The sequence below is a fragment of the Sceloporus undulatus genome, chromosome 7, assembly GCF_019175285.1.
Source record: "Sceloporus undulatus isolate JIND9_A2432 ecotype Alabama chromosome 7, SceUnd_v1.1, whole genome shotgun sequence".
Lineage (NCBI taxonomy): Eukaryota > Metazoa > Chordata > Lepidosauria > Squamata > Phrynosomatidae > Sceloporus > Sceloporus undulatus.
The window spans coordinates 12,683,041-12,702,165 of NC_056528.1; the positions used below are offsets into that span (position 1 = coordinate 12,683,041).

At 42.2% G+C, this 19,125-nt stretch overlaps 1 protein-coding gene across 1 annotated transcript in view; it reads right to left on the minus strand.

The window, feature by feature from the left end:
* The window catches only part of DENND1A (DENN domain containing 1A), a 171,335-nt gene that overhangs the window by 129,547 nt on the left and 22,663 nt on the right, over nt 1-19,125 (minus strand). The window contains 1 exon segment of the mRNA XM_042478041.1: nt 3,284-3,327. Within this exon segment, the coding sequence (XP_042333975.1) occupies nt 3,284-3,327 (44 nt within the window).

Consider the following 19,125-nt stretch of genomic DNA (forward strand, 5'->3'; position numbering starts at 1 on the left):
TGTTGCCTAGGTCTTTCCAAAGTGAAAATGGTAGTTGTTTTCTCCAGGTGGGAGCTCCGATTGTGGCCTTGCTGCTCCCAAGACCACTTTGCAATGGGGCTGGGGCTGCAGGGACGCCTACCTTGGTGGGTAATTACAATCAAGATGCCAGCAATGGGCCTCGCTGGCTCATTACTTCCTCCCTTTGTACCAAGCCCCTTATTTACATTTCAGATTACATTTTTCATGAAACAGCAAGATCTATCAGAGCTGAGAGGGCTAAAATAATGAGGGAGAAATATTTTAATAAAAATGTGTTGGGGTCCCGCATTTCCGCCCGTGTCGGAAAAGAAAGGAGTTCTCTCTGTAGTGACGGATCATTTATTCTGCCTCTAAATGAGCAGGAGAAAGAAAGGGGGGGGGGAGAGGGGGGAGAAAAAAGAGAGAAATAAAAGGGGGGAAAGATGAAACTGATGAACTTTTACTGCCCATTTGTCTTTAGCAGACAATTAAGACAGGAGATCAAAACGGATTATCGTGCCACGCAGACAACTGGCCCAACAGTAATACATCTCCGGGACCGCAGATTTGTAACCCTCCTTTTATCCCTCCCCCCTTTCTTCTTACTCCTTTTTCCTCTCTAAAGGCAATGCTAGCTTTGTGGCTCAAGGGGAGCCAAAAGGCTGCCCATCATTATTCAGCCACAGATGTCAGTCTAACCTCCCTTTTTTCTCAGGTTTCTAAAGCTGGGAGCCACAATAATTTGTGACAGATTCTTTTACTGTAAGGTACAAAGAACACACAGAATAAAACATCCAGCGGCAGCGAGGGCTCTGATCAGATGCGCTGCCTACATGGGAAACACACTGTATGTAAAAACAAGCGCCAAGAATTTAGGCTGGGGAAGGGCGGGAGGCGAGCGGGGAACTTGAGGGCTTTCCTACTAATGAGTGAATTGCCTTGTATTGACTTAACTCACAATATTCCTCATGGAATTGGGCTGTCAGCAAAGAAACGTTTGCCAAGACCCACACCCAATGTGCAACATGCCCATGGTACGTACAGCTACGCTACAAAAAGGAGTGTCCATTGTTTGGAAGGTGTTGCTCCCCTCCTCCCCCTTGTAGCGTATTTTAATTTCATTTTAAGTGAGCGTGGCTAAATGCTAAGAAATCAGCCTCTTCCTCCTCCTTCCAACTTTGGCACCGTCATAAATCCAGAACATCTCCCTGCAAGGTGGATTTCACACTCCCTGACATCCCAGTAATGCCTTCTTGAAACGTCTCAAATATTGTATTTTGAACTGGAATACTGGTAAGATGATTGAAAGAAGCCACCATCTGATGCAAAGCATGGCTGCCATTCACTTTCCGTATCTCATGAATGACATACAGAAATGAATTCTGGCTGTTAGCCACCTTTAGCTTTGCTCACAAAAGTAGTTGTTCATGGGCTTAAATGCGCAGTTTACCTCCTGGCATTGAACAGTGCACCCATCTCAAATCTGGATGTATGTTTTAAGTCTGAGAAGTTTGCTCCGCAGTCCAACCTCAAACTGACTGTCCACCTTTTTCAACGCCTTTTTTAAATTAAAAAAAAACCATGATTATTTTAAGCACAAGGCAAAGGCAAGGATGAGTAAAGTCCTGGAGCAGCATATTAGCCATGCATCTACGGCTTTTGTAAGGCTGATTTGTTCTGAGGGGGTTTACGGCATGGTTAAATTTCTCTCTCTCTCTCTCTCTCGTTTTGTGGTTTTACAAAAGGAAAAATATTTTATGTATGAGACAGCCCTATAATCCATAGATCACAAGCGCAAGAGACAGCAACAGCTCGGAGGGACCCTTAATCCGACTACATTTCACATGATAGACTAGCGGCTCTTTCAGCACGCATTGTGGCCCAACGCTGCCGAGTGTACTTAGGGAGCTATTTATTAACAGATTATTGGCACGAGATGGAAACGAGGAGGACTCGCTCGTGTATACAAAAGGATGCTTTGTTGCACCAAGCTCCACGCCGTAAGTACTGAAAAAGTGGCCGCTATAAAACTGCAGCAAAACCCAGTCCAGCAGCGCACTGCTGAGATATATATATATATATTAATACTAGAGGAGCTCTCCAGGAGCGTAGCCATCAGGGCAACCATTGTCCCAGCTAGTGTATACACCGCTACAAGACAAGGTCTGCGCACCCGGAGGGGCCCACGTTGAGACACGCTCAGCAGGCAGGAGACACTGCTGCGCCTTCGACAGAACAGACACATTTTTTTAAAGGGGGGTGGTGGGGGTGGAAGGTAAAAGGATCAAAATCAAAACCTTCTGTAAGAAAATGTAATTAAAACCTGGCACAGATGATTACTGGAGGTTGTGTGTGTATGTTCCCCCCCCCCCCGCTCTCCTAGCGCTATTGCACAAAGGTCCTCCAGCTGAATGGAGATTTTCATGGATATAACAATTAAGAAAAATTTGCTCCAGGGATCAAGTTTCAGGCCAGACTTTACTACTGACCAAAAAGGGAGGGGGAAAAAGCCTAGTCCAAAAACTTGGAGCTTGCTTGGTGAAACAGCAAGAGTGTACTAACTACTAGCAAGACAGCGCAAAAATAAAACTTCCCTCCCTCCTTCCTTCCTTCCCTCCCTCCTTCCTTGCTTGCTTCCTTCCCTCTGCCGCTCTCTAATGAGATGCATTCAAAGGAGGAAGCAGCCATCAAGATCAGCAGTAGCTTTCGGTTATCACCACCGTGTCCCCACAAACTTCTCACGTCGCAGGATGTGTTCCCTTTCCCCTCTGCTCTCAGCCCTAATTGCAAAATTCCCACGGCATTCTGCAGGCGCAGTCCCTCCCGCCCCCCCCCCTCTTTTTTTATTCCATCAGCCTACAAGTTTTGATGTGACCCTCCCTGCATTTTCCTCCCCACAAAAAAGAAAGGAGGGGAGGAAATGTGTCATGATGCCAAGCAAATTCAAAAACCTTGGAAGGACGAGAGGAGAATGCTGCAACTCACAATGGGTGTGTTTTTGCAAAGTCAATTGTAGGAATCTGCTCCCTCAACACAGATTCTGAAATTGTGAAACTATTACTAGGAGTCAAAACTCCTCCTCATCAAGTTGGGTTTTTTCATGCAAGCTTGGTAATTTTATATAAATTTTAACTATTCAGGTTTCTAAACACAGTTCTATTTTCTTCCAAATATATATATATCTCTGGTGTGTGTGTGTGTGTTTGAAAAAGAACAGTAATAATATGTTGAACAACCCTGAAATGAATTTTGTCATGTAAAAAATTAATTACGCATTCCAAACCTGGTCACTGTAGTCCTCTGGGAATTGCCTCCGCACCTCAGGATCTGTAAATAATTGACAGATAATATTAATTGGCTTTGGATTAGTGAGCAAGCAGAGAATCGCACATTAATATTTGATCAGAAGATGATAGCAGCCCTGGCAGGGGATCCAAGAAGGGCAGCTGAGGCTGAGGCACTGATAAGAGGAAGGAAGGACTCCTCAAGGCTCTCCTTTTACCCTCTTTCCAGAAAGACAAAAAAGAAATTAAAGAAACCTGATGCTCCTGTTAACTTTAAGCTGTTACCTAATGCAAAAACCTAACCAGGTGCAAATTGCCAGCTACGTGGATTGCAAGGGAACCGTCTTCCTACCATGCTCCAACTCTTCAGTTTTGATCAGATATCTCATTTAGCCAACTATAGAAATGGAATTAATACAAGGAAAAACAACCCAACAATAATAGCATTCAGTACAGGAGAAGGTGAGTGCACCTATTTAAGATCTGAATGAAATACACAGAAGGGACCGGACAGTGCTTTAAAAATGTGAATGAAGCCAGAGACTAGAGAAGAAGGATGTGTAAAGGCCTTATTAAACTGACTCTGAACCACTTTAACACTAGGAAACCCTAAGTCTTCTTTATGTCAATAAATGCCACCTCCAAAACTCAGCTTCTTTCATTTTCACTTCTCATGATAAAACAACCTGGTGGTTTCCACATAAGAAGCAGCAGTTCTGAGCAAGTTTAATTGTATTAAACAGAACAGAAGCACCAAAAAAACAACAAATCCCAGACAGAAATAATTCCTATGACAAACCATCTCTAAACAACTCTGCTGCGACCATCTGCTTTTCCTAACAGCATTTCCAAGATTGCCAGGTTCCGTACTATCTGTGTAATTTTTTAATTACAACAATAATAGATTAAAAACTAGACGGCTTGGATTTTGCAAAGAAGTTGTCACTTATTTAAGGAGCCTGTTGTCAGGCCAACATTTGGGTACAATTGTGAGCGTGTTCAGTTCTAGGGACTAGCTGTGCAAGATGCCATTGTGAACCAGATGCTTTCCATTTTTGTGGAAGGGGGGGATGTTTCCACAAGTTCTGATCATTATGGAAGGAGAGGGGATTTGTAAACAATCTTTACTGCTCAATTACTGCTTTCCTCTGCTGGAGTGAAGGCTTGTGGGGCAAAGAATAATTTTATGATGTATACATCATATACTTTTATTCTTCCAGAAAAAAACAGGGTCCCACCCGAGATCCCTCACAGGCAAAGTTTGTTTTGCTAATAAATTGGTTAATTGGCAGCTCCAATTGTTAGCAGATGCAGAATTTCCACTAAACTAGACTTGCTTTCAACAAAGTATTTAAAATATACAGTAAGTGCACTTTTTCAAAAAACAAAAAGCTAACGGAGGGAAATGGCTGTTAAATGTTCCATGTGGATGCAAGTTTGATCGTAGTCCTTCAAGGGTACAAGGGGCGGGGGAGCACTTTAAAAGATGAACCGAAATTGAGATCCCTGCAGAAGATAAGGCAACTTATGCAAAAGACAACCAGAGTTCTAGATGCCTTCTTCCACATCATCACAAGCTTAATCCATGAGGACTCACACCTGGTCGCTTCCATTCTGTTCCTAAAATTGGTAGGGAATGTTCTGGAGAGTTGTTAAGAGCGCCGTTCTATACATGTCTATCCAAAAGCTTATTTTCATGTGAGCAAGTACAAAATTGTCCCCTGGGCCGTAACAGTGCTCTGTGTCGCACCTTAAAAGAGATGTATTTAATCCTGGTTTCTGAAAACAGGCTGTGCAAACCATTTCTGCTTTGTCTAGCTACTTGTAATAGTGGGAAGAACCAAGCAGAAATGAGCAAGCTGCCTGGACTTGGCTTTCCATGACTCACCACAATCCTGATTTATCAAACCTCGGCTGCATCTGCACTGCAGACACAATGCAGTTTTAGACCACTTTAATTGCTGTGAAATTCTGTAGTTTTGTGAGACATTTAGGCCTCTCTGTCCAAGAGCTCTGGTGCCAACAAGAACTAGAAACCCAGAATCCCACCACACTGAGCCATGGCAGTTAAAGTGGTGTCAAACTGCATTGTGTCTGCAAGTGCAGATGCAGCGACAGGAGTAGGTTTGCTCAGAAAGGAAAAAGAGGTCTTAATAGTTCAGGCCTATGAGAGTGAGATACAGCTGCAGCTATTGAACACAACAAGTTTAAACAAAGCCAGCTCTAGAGTCTTACTGAGAACCATGCACTCTCCTTCCCACTGGAGTGAAGACAGAAGCCTGTTTAGACATGTGAACCATGGATATGGGGGAAGGCAGTGTTTCCTATACAGTATCTCTGTCTACTGTTTAAAATGTGTTAGACATCCACATGAAATAAACTGCACATTTCAACACAGTTCAGAGCTTTGGATATTTGGAATCTGCTTTATAAAGATGACTGAGACATCAACCCAAAGCCTGGCAACTCTCAGATAAAACATGCTACCTTTCTGCTGGGGATGCCAAGAAGTTGAACCCAGGCTCTTCAGGGCCCAAAGCAAACTACCTTTGAGCTGTCCCTGTCTCTCTCCAAACTCCTGGACCAACTTACACATACAAAAGCCAATTCTTATGTTGTTTCTGCCATTCCTTAAAATACCTTGTTTTAAACCATCAGAACAATCCAGTTTGAAGTAATAATTCTGCACCCACAGTGGCCCTCCACCAAATCCAATGCTATGGGCATCCTGGGTTGGTCGGACATCTCACCAACACAGACAGCACTTGTTTGGCAAAGGGAAGGCTTGCCAGTCACAATGATGCCAAAGTCTCAATTTGAGAAATGTCTTTATTAGGGGAACAACAGGTCACCCCCCTCCAAAAAAAAAAAAAAACTTCTCCAGAACTCTTCATCAGTCAAGATGGCAAAACAAAATAAAGAGGGAGGGAGAAAAGAGTTGCTGATATTCAGGCCAATGGAGTCTGGATCTAGTTACAACTTTGAGGTGGAACGTAGGAAAAGACTGGAGACATGTGGCTTGCCCTGGTCTGGATCTCAGCACTTCCAGTTAAAATAGGAGTCTTTATTAAATACCTCCTCTTCAAAATGAGACAGCGAACTGGAGAAACTGCAAAGAAAACGCACTGAGGAGAGGAAGGAGGTAACGGGTTTTTGTAAATTCCTCATCCTCCTCTTGCCTTTAGAGAGGGAAATCCTTTCTTTAATATTGCACTCCTCTAAGGGAGGCCATGCGAAGTAAAAACGAACTTCATGTGCAGATGATGCTGGACTTCAGTTCCCATCAGCCTTAGTCAATACAGTTAATAATGATGGAAGAAGTGATCCAACATCATCTGTAGAGTCACACATTCCCAGTCCTTGGATTATGTGAAATCTTCATCCTTTCCCCCAAAGAAGCACTTTCCACCCAGGAAAACCATAATTAAACATTTGGGTATGTCTTCAATCCCCCTTATTGATTTCCACAGCGTTACGTGTATTTCTTCCCTTCCCAATAATCCAAGCTTGCATTTCCAGCTGAAATACCTTGTAACAAGGTGCATGGTAAAGAAAAAGGCCCCCAGAGAGGAAGTGGAGAAGAAGAATGCAACATAAAAGGAGATGTACCTATATATTAGGGTTCCAAATACAGAGCCTAAATATTTCCCCTACATTTGCCACAAGATTCGATGAAGGAAGTCTTTCATTATTTGACTAAATAAGATCCCACCCAATCTCAAAAGACGTCAGGGCAGGGGACAAAATGGTGGCCAACTTGAACTCTTGCAAAGTAAAAAACAGTGTCTACACTTCGTTCAGGCTCAAAACATTGGGCTGATGGGCTATGAAACTGCAACTACTACTTGTCCTCTCACATCTCAGCAAGAGAGATGCTTAAAAACACATTGCCAGGTTGTGAGGTCGAAGGCTTTCATGGCTGGCATCCATAGATTTCAGAGAAGATGCCAGTCACAGATGCTAGCAAAACGTCAGAAATAAACTCTTCTAGAACACGGCCAGGTAGCCCAAAAAACCCACAAAAAACTACATTGCCATATTGTTCCCAGCATCCCCAAAGTGTATGTTGTTAGCACACTACTACTAAAAAAAATGTCAGGCAGATCTATCTGTGCAAAACATTATGATCCTTTAGGCAGCCATGTTTGAAGGTGAGTGACCAGCCCAAGCTTATAACGCCATCTGAGGAACGTTCCTACATAAATTCCATATTTCCAAATGTATGCCCTAATTTTTATTGGCCTCAGCAGCAACAGCAGCAGCAGCAGCAGCATGGCATACGGACACATCCTGGCACCCCGCGGTTTGCAAAATGCCTTTAAATTCTCCATCTGGCGTCAATCCACTTGCATGGCTGTACATTTTTTAACCACTACACGAAGGCAAACATTGCATCAGCTGTACTCCTTCAAGTATTAAATGGTCTGGAGGCATTTTCTGAAACATTAAATGGGGGGAGAACAGAATGTTAATAGAATGAGTGGGCATTACAGTGTTTATACACTTTACTTAATATGTCTGAAGACCTGTATCCTGCCTTTGCACCGTGAGAGAGAGCTAAACCTGGCTAATCATGTTTTTAAAAATGCAGAACAAAACAGCAAGACAACTGTAACACCAGCTTAAAGTCAACAACTTTTCCCCGCTACTAAAACCCAGCCACTGGGACTCAACAGATAGACAGCTTCTGAACAGGGAGATCCATTTAACTACTATAACTAATGCAGCTGGAAAATGTTGCTTTCTCCTTCATGAACCTGACTGGCCCTTCTTAAAGTCATGCAAACTGGCAGCTGCCATTATATCTAGTTTGCTGTAACACATTTCCATGTTAACTGGATGCTGTACTTTAAAAAAATCCTGTCTTTTTGTCTATCAAAGCGGCTTCACTTCAGGCAAAAAAACATGGCGGCTTCACCTGAACCAAAAAAGCGGCTTCACCTGAGGCAAAAAAACATGGTGGTAGCATCTGGGGCAAAAAAGCAGCTTCACCAGAGGCAAAAAAACATGGCAGCTTCATCTGAGGCAAAAAAAAATGGCGGTGGCATCTGAGGCAAAAAAGCGGCTTCACCTGAGGCAAAAAAATATGGCAGCTTCACCTGAGGCAAAACAGCGGCTTCACCTGAGGCAAAAAAACATGGCAGCTTCACCTGAGGCAGCCAAAAAAAAAAACATGGTGGCAGCTTTCACCCTGAGCAAAATAAACAGCGGCTTTACCTCTGAGGACAAAAAAACATGGCGGCTTAATCTGAGGCAAACAACAACATGGAACCAAGGTTCACCTGAAAAAAACCATGGCGGCTTCACCTGAGGCAAAAAAAAATGGCAGCTTTGTCTGGGGCAAAAAAGCAGCTTCACCAGAGGCAAAAAAAACCCCATGGCAGCTTCACCTGAGGCAAAAAAAATGGTGGCGGCGTGAGGCAAAAAAGTGGCTTCACCTAAGGCAAAAAGTGGCTTCACTTGAGGCAAAAAAACATGGCAGCTTCACCAGAGCAAAAAAGCAGCTTCACCAGAGGCAAAAAAAACCATGGCGGCTTCACCTGAGGCAAAAAATGGCTTCATCTGAGGCAAAAAAACATGCCGGTTTCACCTGAGGCAAAACGGGGCAGCTTCACCTAAAGCAAAAAAGCGGCTTCACCTAAGGCAAAAAAACATGGCAGCTTCACCTGAAGCAAAAAAGGCAGATTCACCTGAGGCAAAACCATTTTGTCCGATTCTTCCCTGACAAAAAGTCTTCCCTATTTCAACATTTGTAGACTTATTTCCATTAAACTTCTCCCACCACCTGTTACTTCTGTGAAAGGAACAAAGTTTCCCCTGATATGAAAAGATCCTGCAATAGAACAAAGATGCCTTCGTCAACAAAGACATCTAGTTGTGACAAGTTTCATGTGGTAAACAACAAAATAAAAGGGAATGTTTTTAATTTCAAAAAACAAGCAAACACAAAACAGGTCTCCCACAATAGCAGAAAGCAAATTCTTATATGTTAATGCCTCAAAACAGCACTAAGATATAAGAAATTTTAGTCTAAAATGCCCAGTGTGTTTAAGTTTATATCATATTCCAAAAACTCATTACAAAAATATTATCCTTGACACTATTTTGAGACGCTGGGTTCTTCTTTTCTTCTTTTTCCACCAACTTTTCTTTCTTTTTTCTTTTCTTTCTTTCTGGTTTTGTCCCACATTTTCCTCACACAAATGGTAACCTTCACCTCACAGGTCAGCCTTACCAGCTCTCCCTCACAAAAGGGCTATCTCCATTTTGGGCAAGAAGCAAAAAGCCCAAAGATCATACACCAAGAACAGAAATAGAGGAGACTTTTTGACATAAAATAACAAGAGATGCAGCTATTCTGAAGCTGGCAAAACTATGAAGCGGTTTTCCTAACAAACTTGCCTTTCTGCCTGTGGACATTTTAAAAACATCCCAATCTTCCTCTCCTTTCTTCATTAACAGTTTCATTTGCTGAGAGATTAGCCTAATTTATAGCCACTGTTACCTTGAGGAAAATGGATCCTTCTAAAACTGCATAAACGGACATGAATGTAGTTATTAGGCTAAGAAGAAGAAAGAAATTATAAAATGTCATTATTATTGGTGGTGGAAAGGTTGTTCCCTCAATTTCAAAGTCTCTCAGGTCTTAAAAATCTGGAATGTTGAATTATCGGTGATTCGAAGGCTGATGTAGAAATTAATACATACATTTAAATAAAGAAATGAAAAAGTGTTGTCGAATAAAGCGTGATGTTAAAATCAGCTTTCAAAAAAGCAGCCATGTTAGTCTCTTGCCACATAGAAAGGAAGAAGAGAAGGTGAGAGGAAAAAAGGAATAGGGCAGCATCTTTAAGACTAACTGGGGTTTTTATTTTAGTATGTGCTTTCGGAGATATAAAGCCACTTCTTCAGATACAGTACAGAGTGATATTAAAGCTGCAGGTTAAAGCATATTTATACAGTTGCGGGAGTGGGACAGAATGTAATAAATAGGACCCAGAAAGATGGAAACTTGATCAAAGAGTTCATCCATGCCGCAGAAATAGTCCGGTTTATGCCATGGCTCAATGCTATGGAATTCTGGGAATGGAAGTAAAGCTCTGGTGCCACACAACAAACTACCATTCCCAGAATTTCATAGCACTGAGCCATGGCAGTTAAAGTGGTGTCAAACTGGATTATTTCTGCAGTGTGGATGCAGCCCAAATCTACACAGCACTCTGGCACTTTTCACGTCTGCCAGGAACAGGCCTTTTGCAAAGGCAATGGCTCTTTATTCCCTATTCAAGACCGACCCATCCCTAAATAATTTGAGTAACATTAGGAACAATATAGTATCTCAGAGAAAATCCTTCTATCTCCTAGATACTATGAGGAACACAGCAAAATTCAGAGGGAACAGACAGTCCTGTGTTGGGTGGCGGATGGTGAAAATAAACTAATCCAAAACTTTTAATATGTCAACTTTGTGAACCTGGGCACCACTCCTATAGCATTGCAGAGGAAGCAGAGGTAAATGGAGGCAGGGCTATTTCAGTGTGTTATCCCAGCGACTTGTGCTCAAGGGTATGAAGTCTAAAAGGGGGAACGTGGAAAACTTTCTCCTCTTCTGGAAAGTAAAATTCACCTGTATGGTTTCTTAGGCCTGCCTTCTTTGACCAAGGAAGAAAGCAGGCTCAGAGACCGGTAGGCACAAGCAATAAATCAACAAGGTGTCGGAGCAGCGTGCCTCCCGCCAACACATCCTGAGCAGTCACTCCTGTCTTCCTCTGAGGGATCCTTAAGAGAGGAGACTACATTCCAGCAAGATTCATGAGCCACTGCAGCTGAGCCTCCAAACTGCAAGCGGAAAAGAAACTTAATGCATTCTCAACTCAGACACACAACCCTCAAGAAACACAAGGGAAGATGACCCAGGAAAGCTGGGCAGAGGTTGGAAGACAACCCATGGAAAAGAAAAGCTCTGGGAGTGTTCCTAAAAGCACACCAAAAGCTTTCAAAAGCCTTTTCCCGCCTTAAAAGCCTGGCACATTAATAAAGTTTGGGTCTCAAAGTGCTGCATTTACTGTACATGCTCAACTATAAGTCACCCTCACATATAAGTCAAGCGCAAGTTTTAGGGCCAGAATTATGGATTTTGATACGACCCATGGATAAGTCGAGAGCAAAACCTATACAGGCACATAAGAAGGAATCTAAGGGATGAAGCAAAGGAAAATAATGCCAAAGAATTTACAAAATCCCAGTAGACATAACTGTTTGGGAGTCACACTGAGGCTGGATGCTTGAGAGAAGATAGGAAAGTCAGTGCTTCCAGGAAAGATTATGTCCTTGTCTTTCACCAGGACATGGTTCCTTTTCTAAAATAAGAGTTGAAGTACAGAACTTACACTGACCTGGTTTTTTGGGGTCCATTTTTGACTAACATTTCTAGACTTATTCCTGAGTATATATAGTAATCTGGGTGCCAGGTAGATCCACCATTGTATGGATCTGTTTTGACTCTTTAATTTAGAAAGCATTTTGCACCGCTATGGGCTACTAAAGACACTGTCAAACCAATGGCCAGCTTCTTATTAACAACCTTCTCTTCTATTTACAACCTTGTACTTACATTTACGAATATAAACATCCATTTATAGCAATCGAAAATAGCTTTTTTAATGCGATGTTTAACAAATGGGGGGGGACAACATGGGGGAAGGGTGTCTTCCTCTCCAAACTAGAAAAAGTGCTTTGGAAGTCTTTTGGAGTAAAGCTAACGTTCACATCATCCACATTAATAACTACAAAAACATTAGAAATTATGACATTTAGGAAAAATGCTTGGGTAAAAACCATACAGAGATCCTTCCAAAATGCAGGGCTTTGCACCAATAAAACATTTACAAATTAGTTAAGAAGGCTGCTTATGTTTTAAACACAATTTATGCCTGCCATTAAAACCTTTGTTTTCTTACGCTGTAAAATGTGAATTAGCTCCTTTATTCAGATAAGCTCACTGCCCCAGTGAGAATTTAAAAAATGAGACGTCCCTTCAGTTTTATGGCACCTGGAAGAAGGGGAAGGAGAGAAAGAATGCTTCTTGCATTGTAAAAATAGGCTGGCACTCGGGACATTCGGCTGGCCGAGGGAAGAAGAGCGAGTGGCTAGTTTTCTTTACTGGGAGCAATTAATGGGAAACAGTTGACCCAAATCTCCGTTTCAAGGTAACCGGTCATGTTCCACAGCAATTCTTTTAGCCTTTCTGCTTTCATAGAAAATGTTACAGTTAAGTCCACCTCCTGCAAAGATGCCAAACTCCCTCACCTTGTAGAGGTAAAATACTTTTACAAATCACTCTTGTTCACCTTTGTGCTTCTTGTTTCTTTTTAGTAGCCAACCTGTAGTCTCAGATGAAGAAATTCTAATAAGAAGTAGTAGTTTGAACAGCAATTTGCCTCTTCGGTTTTGTGGTATCCACGTGGCAAGTTCCAGTTTTGTATGGCATATGCCACAGTCCTGTGCAGATTTAGTAAGCCAGTCCCTCTAAACGCAAGTGTGCTCAATGTCTGGTGGCACACTTATCCGGTGTTCTCTCTGCTATTTTAAAAAGCTTATCTTCAGAGATTTTGAAAGATGTTGTACCCTTATCTATTCCTCTCCAAAAAGAAAAAAACTACACCAAAAAAGCCAAACAGGTCAATTTGTGAGTGGCATTTCACCTCAAAAGAGAACTTTTAATCCTTCACATACTATAACTTTGCTCAAACGGAAGTCAGGAATGCTGCAGAATGGTATATTCATATGCTTCATACTCATATAGTATCTACTTACAATAAACCATTTGGTGTATACAGATGACCCAGTGCCTCCCGCTATTTATCCTATTTCCAGTGGTGTTTAATTTGTAAAATGGAATTAATATATTTGTTAAGGCAGAATATTATTAATGCCCAGTGGCAGGGGAATTGCCTTAACAAAGACCTGAAAGCAAAGCTTTTTGACCAAAAGAAAAGGAGGGAAAAAATCTCATTCTGCAATTTCATGCCGTTTAAGACACTACCTGCCCTTCCCTGCGAACTTCGCTGTTAATCCCATGCTGGAACCTGATTTAATTTTCCAGCTGACAGGGTGGGAATCTGCTGTGCGTTATGGCTGCTCTTTTCTTTGACCATTTCAATGTCACTTGAATACCAAAACCGCAGCAAATGAAAAGAAGTCCTGCTTCCTTTGACTTACTCATTATTCACACGGCCACCGATTCAGAAACGATATTTGTAGAACTGCCATACAAGAAAAGGCAGGCTGCCTCCAAGACATCTTTGGAAGTTAAGGCAGGTAACTACTGCTTATCTTTTAAGTACAAACTACAGTCCTCCGGCCCCTGCCAAGGTCTATCAGGACAACAAAGTCATAGGGAATACTAAAATCTAAACATTTTTAGGAAAATAAACCTCTTGGGAATTATAGAAGTAGTACCAATTGGCTGTTCCTAGCTGGATTTTTATAACGCGCATATTATATATATAGTAGTCTTATTGTCACCCACCCTGAGCCTTCAGGATACAGCTGGCTATGCTAAAAAGGACACACTCTCAGCATACGACAGAATGTCATTTTCCGAGACATTCTGATTTCTTCCAGTTCTTTAGAAGATATGTGTGTGTGTGTGTGTGTGTGTGTGTGTGTGTTCTCAATCCCTTCCTGTTTCAAAAACACAGACCCCAGCAGGGACCCTGTCGCCTATACAGCCCTACACAAAATTCCAAGGCGCACTCCAATTCTAGTACTTACTGAAACAAAATGAAACTCTCGCTTTCCCTCCAACCGCTTGCTACAGCTGCGGGCTGCAAGCCAGTTCTACGGAACTACAGCTCAAGGCCCAGTATCAAAATAACAGGGGCTAATGAGGAGAGGGAAAGCCTGCTACACGGCAAGCCTAAGAAAAAATAAACACTTAAAAGAGCTGAATTCCACGAGCAATTGCTCAATTTTCTTGCATTCCGTTAAGGCATCGCATGCAACAGAACTTCCAAGAATTAGCACTACGAGAACACACTTTATAACCCACCCTTCCAAGCATATTTTAAAGTAGCATCCTCTCGTGAATGGCAAGGCTAACACCCCATTCCTTGCACATAGACTTAACTGGTGCAAACACAAGCCCCTGAATCAGCAGGACGCAGGACGAGGAAAAGCACAACCCACCTTCGACCGAGTGGCCAAGCCTCCATTCACAGGAAAGGTTCCTACTCCACAGGAACAACGAATCCTGCCCTTCAGACGCAACCAACTAGCTATGCGTAAAGAAGAGACACTGACCTATTGTCTTCACTTGCTGGAGCTGCTCTGAAAGTAGTGCAGTCGCCAATTAAGAAAACCCACAAGTACTAAATGCATCAGCTGTTGTAGAATAATCTATTGTCGTTCAAGCAAAGCTGAGGGGGTGGATTTACTTTTGCAATTCTCTCCCCCCCCCCCCCCCCCCCCCCCTCCCCCCATCGATTACCACAACACATCTGCAAAACGTATGCATAACTTGGAAATATATATATATATATATATATCCAGCACTATAATTACCCTATAAACAGACTCAAGAGGGTATAACTCATACCCAACACAAGCAGGTTCCATAGAAAGATGTTGCTGTTCATTCTCTTTCGAAATCTGTACTTGCTCCCCAGAGTTCAGGGAGTATACATTACCATCCTCCAGCCCGGCAAATGTTATGTCGCCCTAAAAACAACATCAGCATTTAACATGTTTCGCTCTAATGAGAATGATGAAAGCAATAGAGCCAGTAATGAAAGGGGAAATGCGGTACCAAAAAGAATAGGTTAAAAGGTTTGGAGATGCTTTGGTTGGGAATTTATTTATTTATCGCAAGATGTCTCATCTAAGAAATTGGGCACAGAAACTATGATAGACACCCAAGACCATCTCTGATGATCTCCAAACGTGAACCATGTGAAGGCATTAATCCATGGTCATCCCTTAGCCCCAAAACTTCCTTATCACTTCTATTTGACTAAGATCTTCAGATACCTCCACGCCCAGTGGCTAAGATGTGGTCTTGTTCCCCAAACTTTTGTGTTAAAGACAGATGTAAAGAATTAATTGGATTCCCCTGCCCTTCTCTTACCTACTTTCAGCCACTGCTTTACTCCTTCACCGTCTAATGGTCCAACAGCCCCTGGCCGATTCCCATTTCTGACGTATCAGAGGGTTAATGACTAGGCCTAGGTTCATAATTAATATCATTACTGGGTAGAGTCCCACAGAGCCTGGGGACGCAGCATCCAGGGACCAAAGGAGACGTCTCCTTCCATGTGCACCTCCATCATAGCGCCTCCTTTGACTCCTAGCAAAAAGCGTTTCAACATTGGCTGTTCTCCAGGTGCATGCTGGGACATGTTTTGGATCCAAACACCCCTCCGCCCCCCAGTCAGGCTGGAAAGTTTTGACTCTCCTAATTCTTTTATTTCTCTTTTTACTCCTCTCTAATATGTGGAAATCTACTGAAATTGAACGCAATTGTGTTGGCCTTTTGGACTGACTTTCTCTTGTATTCATGGCAGATGTGATCATTGTTCCCAAGTATTTCATCGGTACAACAGATCTTGGGACCCAAACAGGACTAAGTCCATTTGAGTGAGCACTATTATTAATTCTCCCACAGAAAGGTCACAAGCACAATTAATTAAATGCAAACTTGCTCCCTTTTAAAAGATGCTATAGAAGTTGGAGAAAGCTTAGAGAAAGTGAAAGAAAGTCAGAGAAAAGCCTATCTTGCATGTTTTATCCACCGGCTGTGGTTGTTTCCCACAAACATTCACACATTTGTATCACCTAGAGTAGCCCAAGAGTCAGGGAAAACTTAGCAGAAGCCTCACAAAATGAAAGAAACTCCAGCATATGATCATAAGTGAGCACCTGAAATGAGACAGCAGACATATTCAAAGCACAGCAGATAGAAAATTCAACCTAGATTGAAATCCCTAAAAATCTACAACATGCAACAGAACACATACAGTAATGTAACAAACCTGGATTGTTTTAAACCAATTGTGTTCTCAGCACAACACACCCTCAAGTGTTAGGAATCAAAAAGGGGAAAGAGATACCAGCATAACTGCCAGAAAGTTACAAGCTTGGCCAAAGCTGGAATGTTAATTGTTTTAAAAGCTCCAAATGTTCCCTTTACACTAAATCCTTGATCCCAAAATACCTTTTAAAATGTCACTCCAAATAAATCTAGCATTTACAGCATAACTTTTGCTCTGAATTGGTATAAAATCACAAAGCAAACGAAGTGTTGCACAATACTCTTAAATTGCCAAACAAACCAACACAGGGATGGTCCAAGTGAATAGCTACGGAAAACCAGGATAAATAAGGAGTTAGTTCTTTGCAATGATGTCCTGGATCACTCTGCAATCATTGGCTCAATGTGTGTGAGAATAACAACCTTGGGTCCCTTGGTCTTGGAGCAAGACATTATAAAGAAGTAACAGAGTGATCCCGGATTACTGTCTGGTGTTTTCAGGGCAGCTTTTGTCAACAATCTCTGTGGATCTGGTGACTAGTAGAAAACTATAATGAAAAGCTTGGTGACGGCTCTAGCAAGACACTCAGAATTTGCTAACAATGGAGAGCTTTCCCTGTTTGCCATATGGCTGCGAGGAGATGCTGGATGGAAATCTACCACAAATGGCTGGCTGTTGCTTGAGTCATGTCTTTTATAGGCAAGATTTCTTCTTAAAACGATGGTTGCTCTTTTGACGTTGTCATGACTGAAATGAGGAAGATCTCCTCCTTGAAGTAGCTGCTTCTTGCAGGAATGTTCACTGGTGTTATGGATGTGCTCGATGCTTAGAGCCGTAGATATTTAGCATGGATGGACAGAATGGATATATAATATAAACTCTTCTAAGCATTCCTTTCCCTATCCATACCAGGAAGATGCTATCCATGTATTACCATCATGAGATACATATGTCATGGGTGATTGAATCCACAGATATGGAGAGCCAACTGTAAATTCCAAAAAGCAAACCTTGATTTTGCTATACCATTGTATATAATGAGACTTAAGTATTCACGGATTTTGAAAGAACTGATCCAGAAGAACTGGAAAGGGTACCCCTCAAAATGAATGCGTTTCCAGAGAAAGAAAGGGATCTTTTGAAAATATTTGTACCCTCCTAGAACACCAACAACCATACGGTTAAGGACGACGGTTCGTGGATTTGTAGGAGCACCCTGGAGGGGAAAAAACTTTGCCAAAGGCTCTCAGGAAGCTAAGTAGTAGACACAGGATAAGAAAGGAGTCTCTTTTCATGGATCAGCAACTGGTGAAAAGATACGGAAACAAAGGGGAAGAATAAATGCCCAATTTTCTCAATGGAGAGAAGAAAGCAGCAGGGTGCCCCAAAAATCCGCACTGGGCCCTGCGCGTTCTTTTACAAACTCATTAATGATCATGGAAAGGGGGTGAACTCTGAAGTGGCCAAATTGGCAGAAACACAACAATGTTTTTCAACCACAAAGCATGGAAAGATATTCCCAAACCCAGCAGCTGGATATGCGCATGTGTGCAAGAGTGAGAAAGAGAAAGCAAGCGAGAGAGAAAGAATTGACCAAAGGAGAGGGGTAAGGATCTACTGAGATCCAACATATCAGTTTCTTTTCCCAGGTGAAGTCTCAAAGTTGCTGCAACATTATGTGAACACATACTCATCCATCCAATTCTACAAACCATGACTGACACCAGTCCAGAGTCTTGTTGCACCTCGGTTCTCCTAGGTATATGAATGGCCCATGCTTTTGGTCAATGAAAGGTCATGCACGTAACTCCTGTCTGCTGTCTTCTAAACAAGTGCATCCTATTACAATTCCCCCTTGTATGCTTTCTCATTTGCACTCTTTCACACAGACACGCTGCACACCTGCCTTCCAGAATCAAGGAGAAGGCCTCAAAACACATGTAATTCCATATCAAATGCAAACAGGGGAAAGTCTAAAGACTTTTAGATTCATCCAGGAAGAACAGCATGCATCCTACCAGCCAGCTATTTCCTCACTTTGTAGAGCTCCTTCTCCAAAGGTAATCTGGGCAAGAAGTTGAAAAGATTCTTTCAGCTCCACAGGAGCCACTGAACACCTGCGTAGATGCATGTTCCTCGTTTCGCAATCAATATTTAATGACATTGATCAAATCCCAAAAAATGTCATTCACCTCTAAGAAATAAGAGTGTGAAAGGGGGAGAAAAGATGGAGGAAGAGAAAAACAAATAGGGTGCACAAGCGCACAGGAAGACAACGATGAAGAAGGCAGATCTGTTCATAACGGTCTTTTGTAATTGAATCCGACAACTTTGCTCAGGGCACATTTATAACTGCTACTCCTGCGCAGCCAACATAACCATCCGACACATGCTGGACGTATTTGCCATCTTGTACATAACCAATAGAACTGACAGATTTTGAGAAGGAGAGAAATCAGGAAGCAGCTTGAAGAGGGCAATTTAAAAAAGGAACACCAGCCAAGAAAGAGCATGAATAGAATGCAGATTAGGGGAGATGCTTCTCAGATCCAAGTTCCACCTTTTCACGTTAAAAAAACAGAATGGAAACACAACACACCCACCCGTTAAAAGTTCCATCTGCCACAACATATCGAAAAGCAAATACCTGCCTAAATAAAAGGTCTTTGGCATGGTGGCAGAAGGACAGCAGGGAAGAGGCCAATTGGACCTCTTGTGGAAGGGAAGGAGGTCTACAACTTGGGAACCATCACTGACCAAGCTCTCTCCCATATTCTCACCAAATGCATCTGTGATGGCAGTGGGACCAA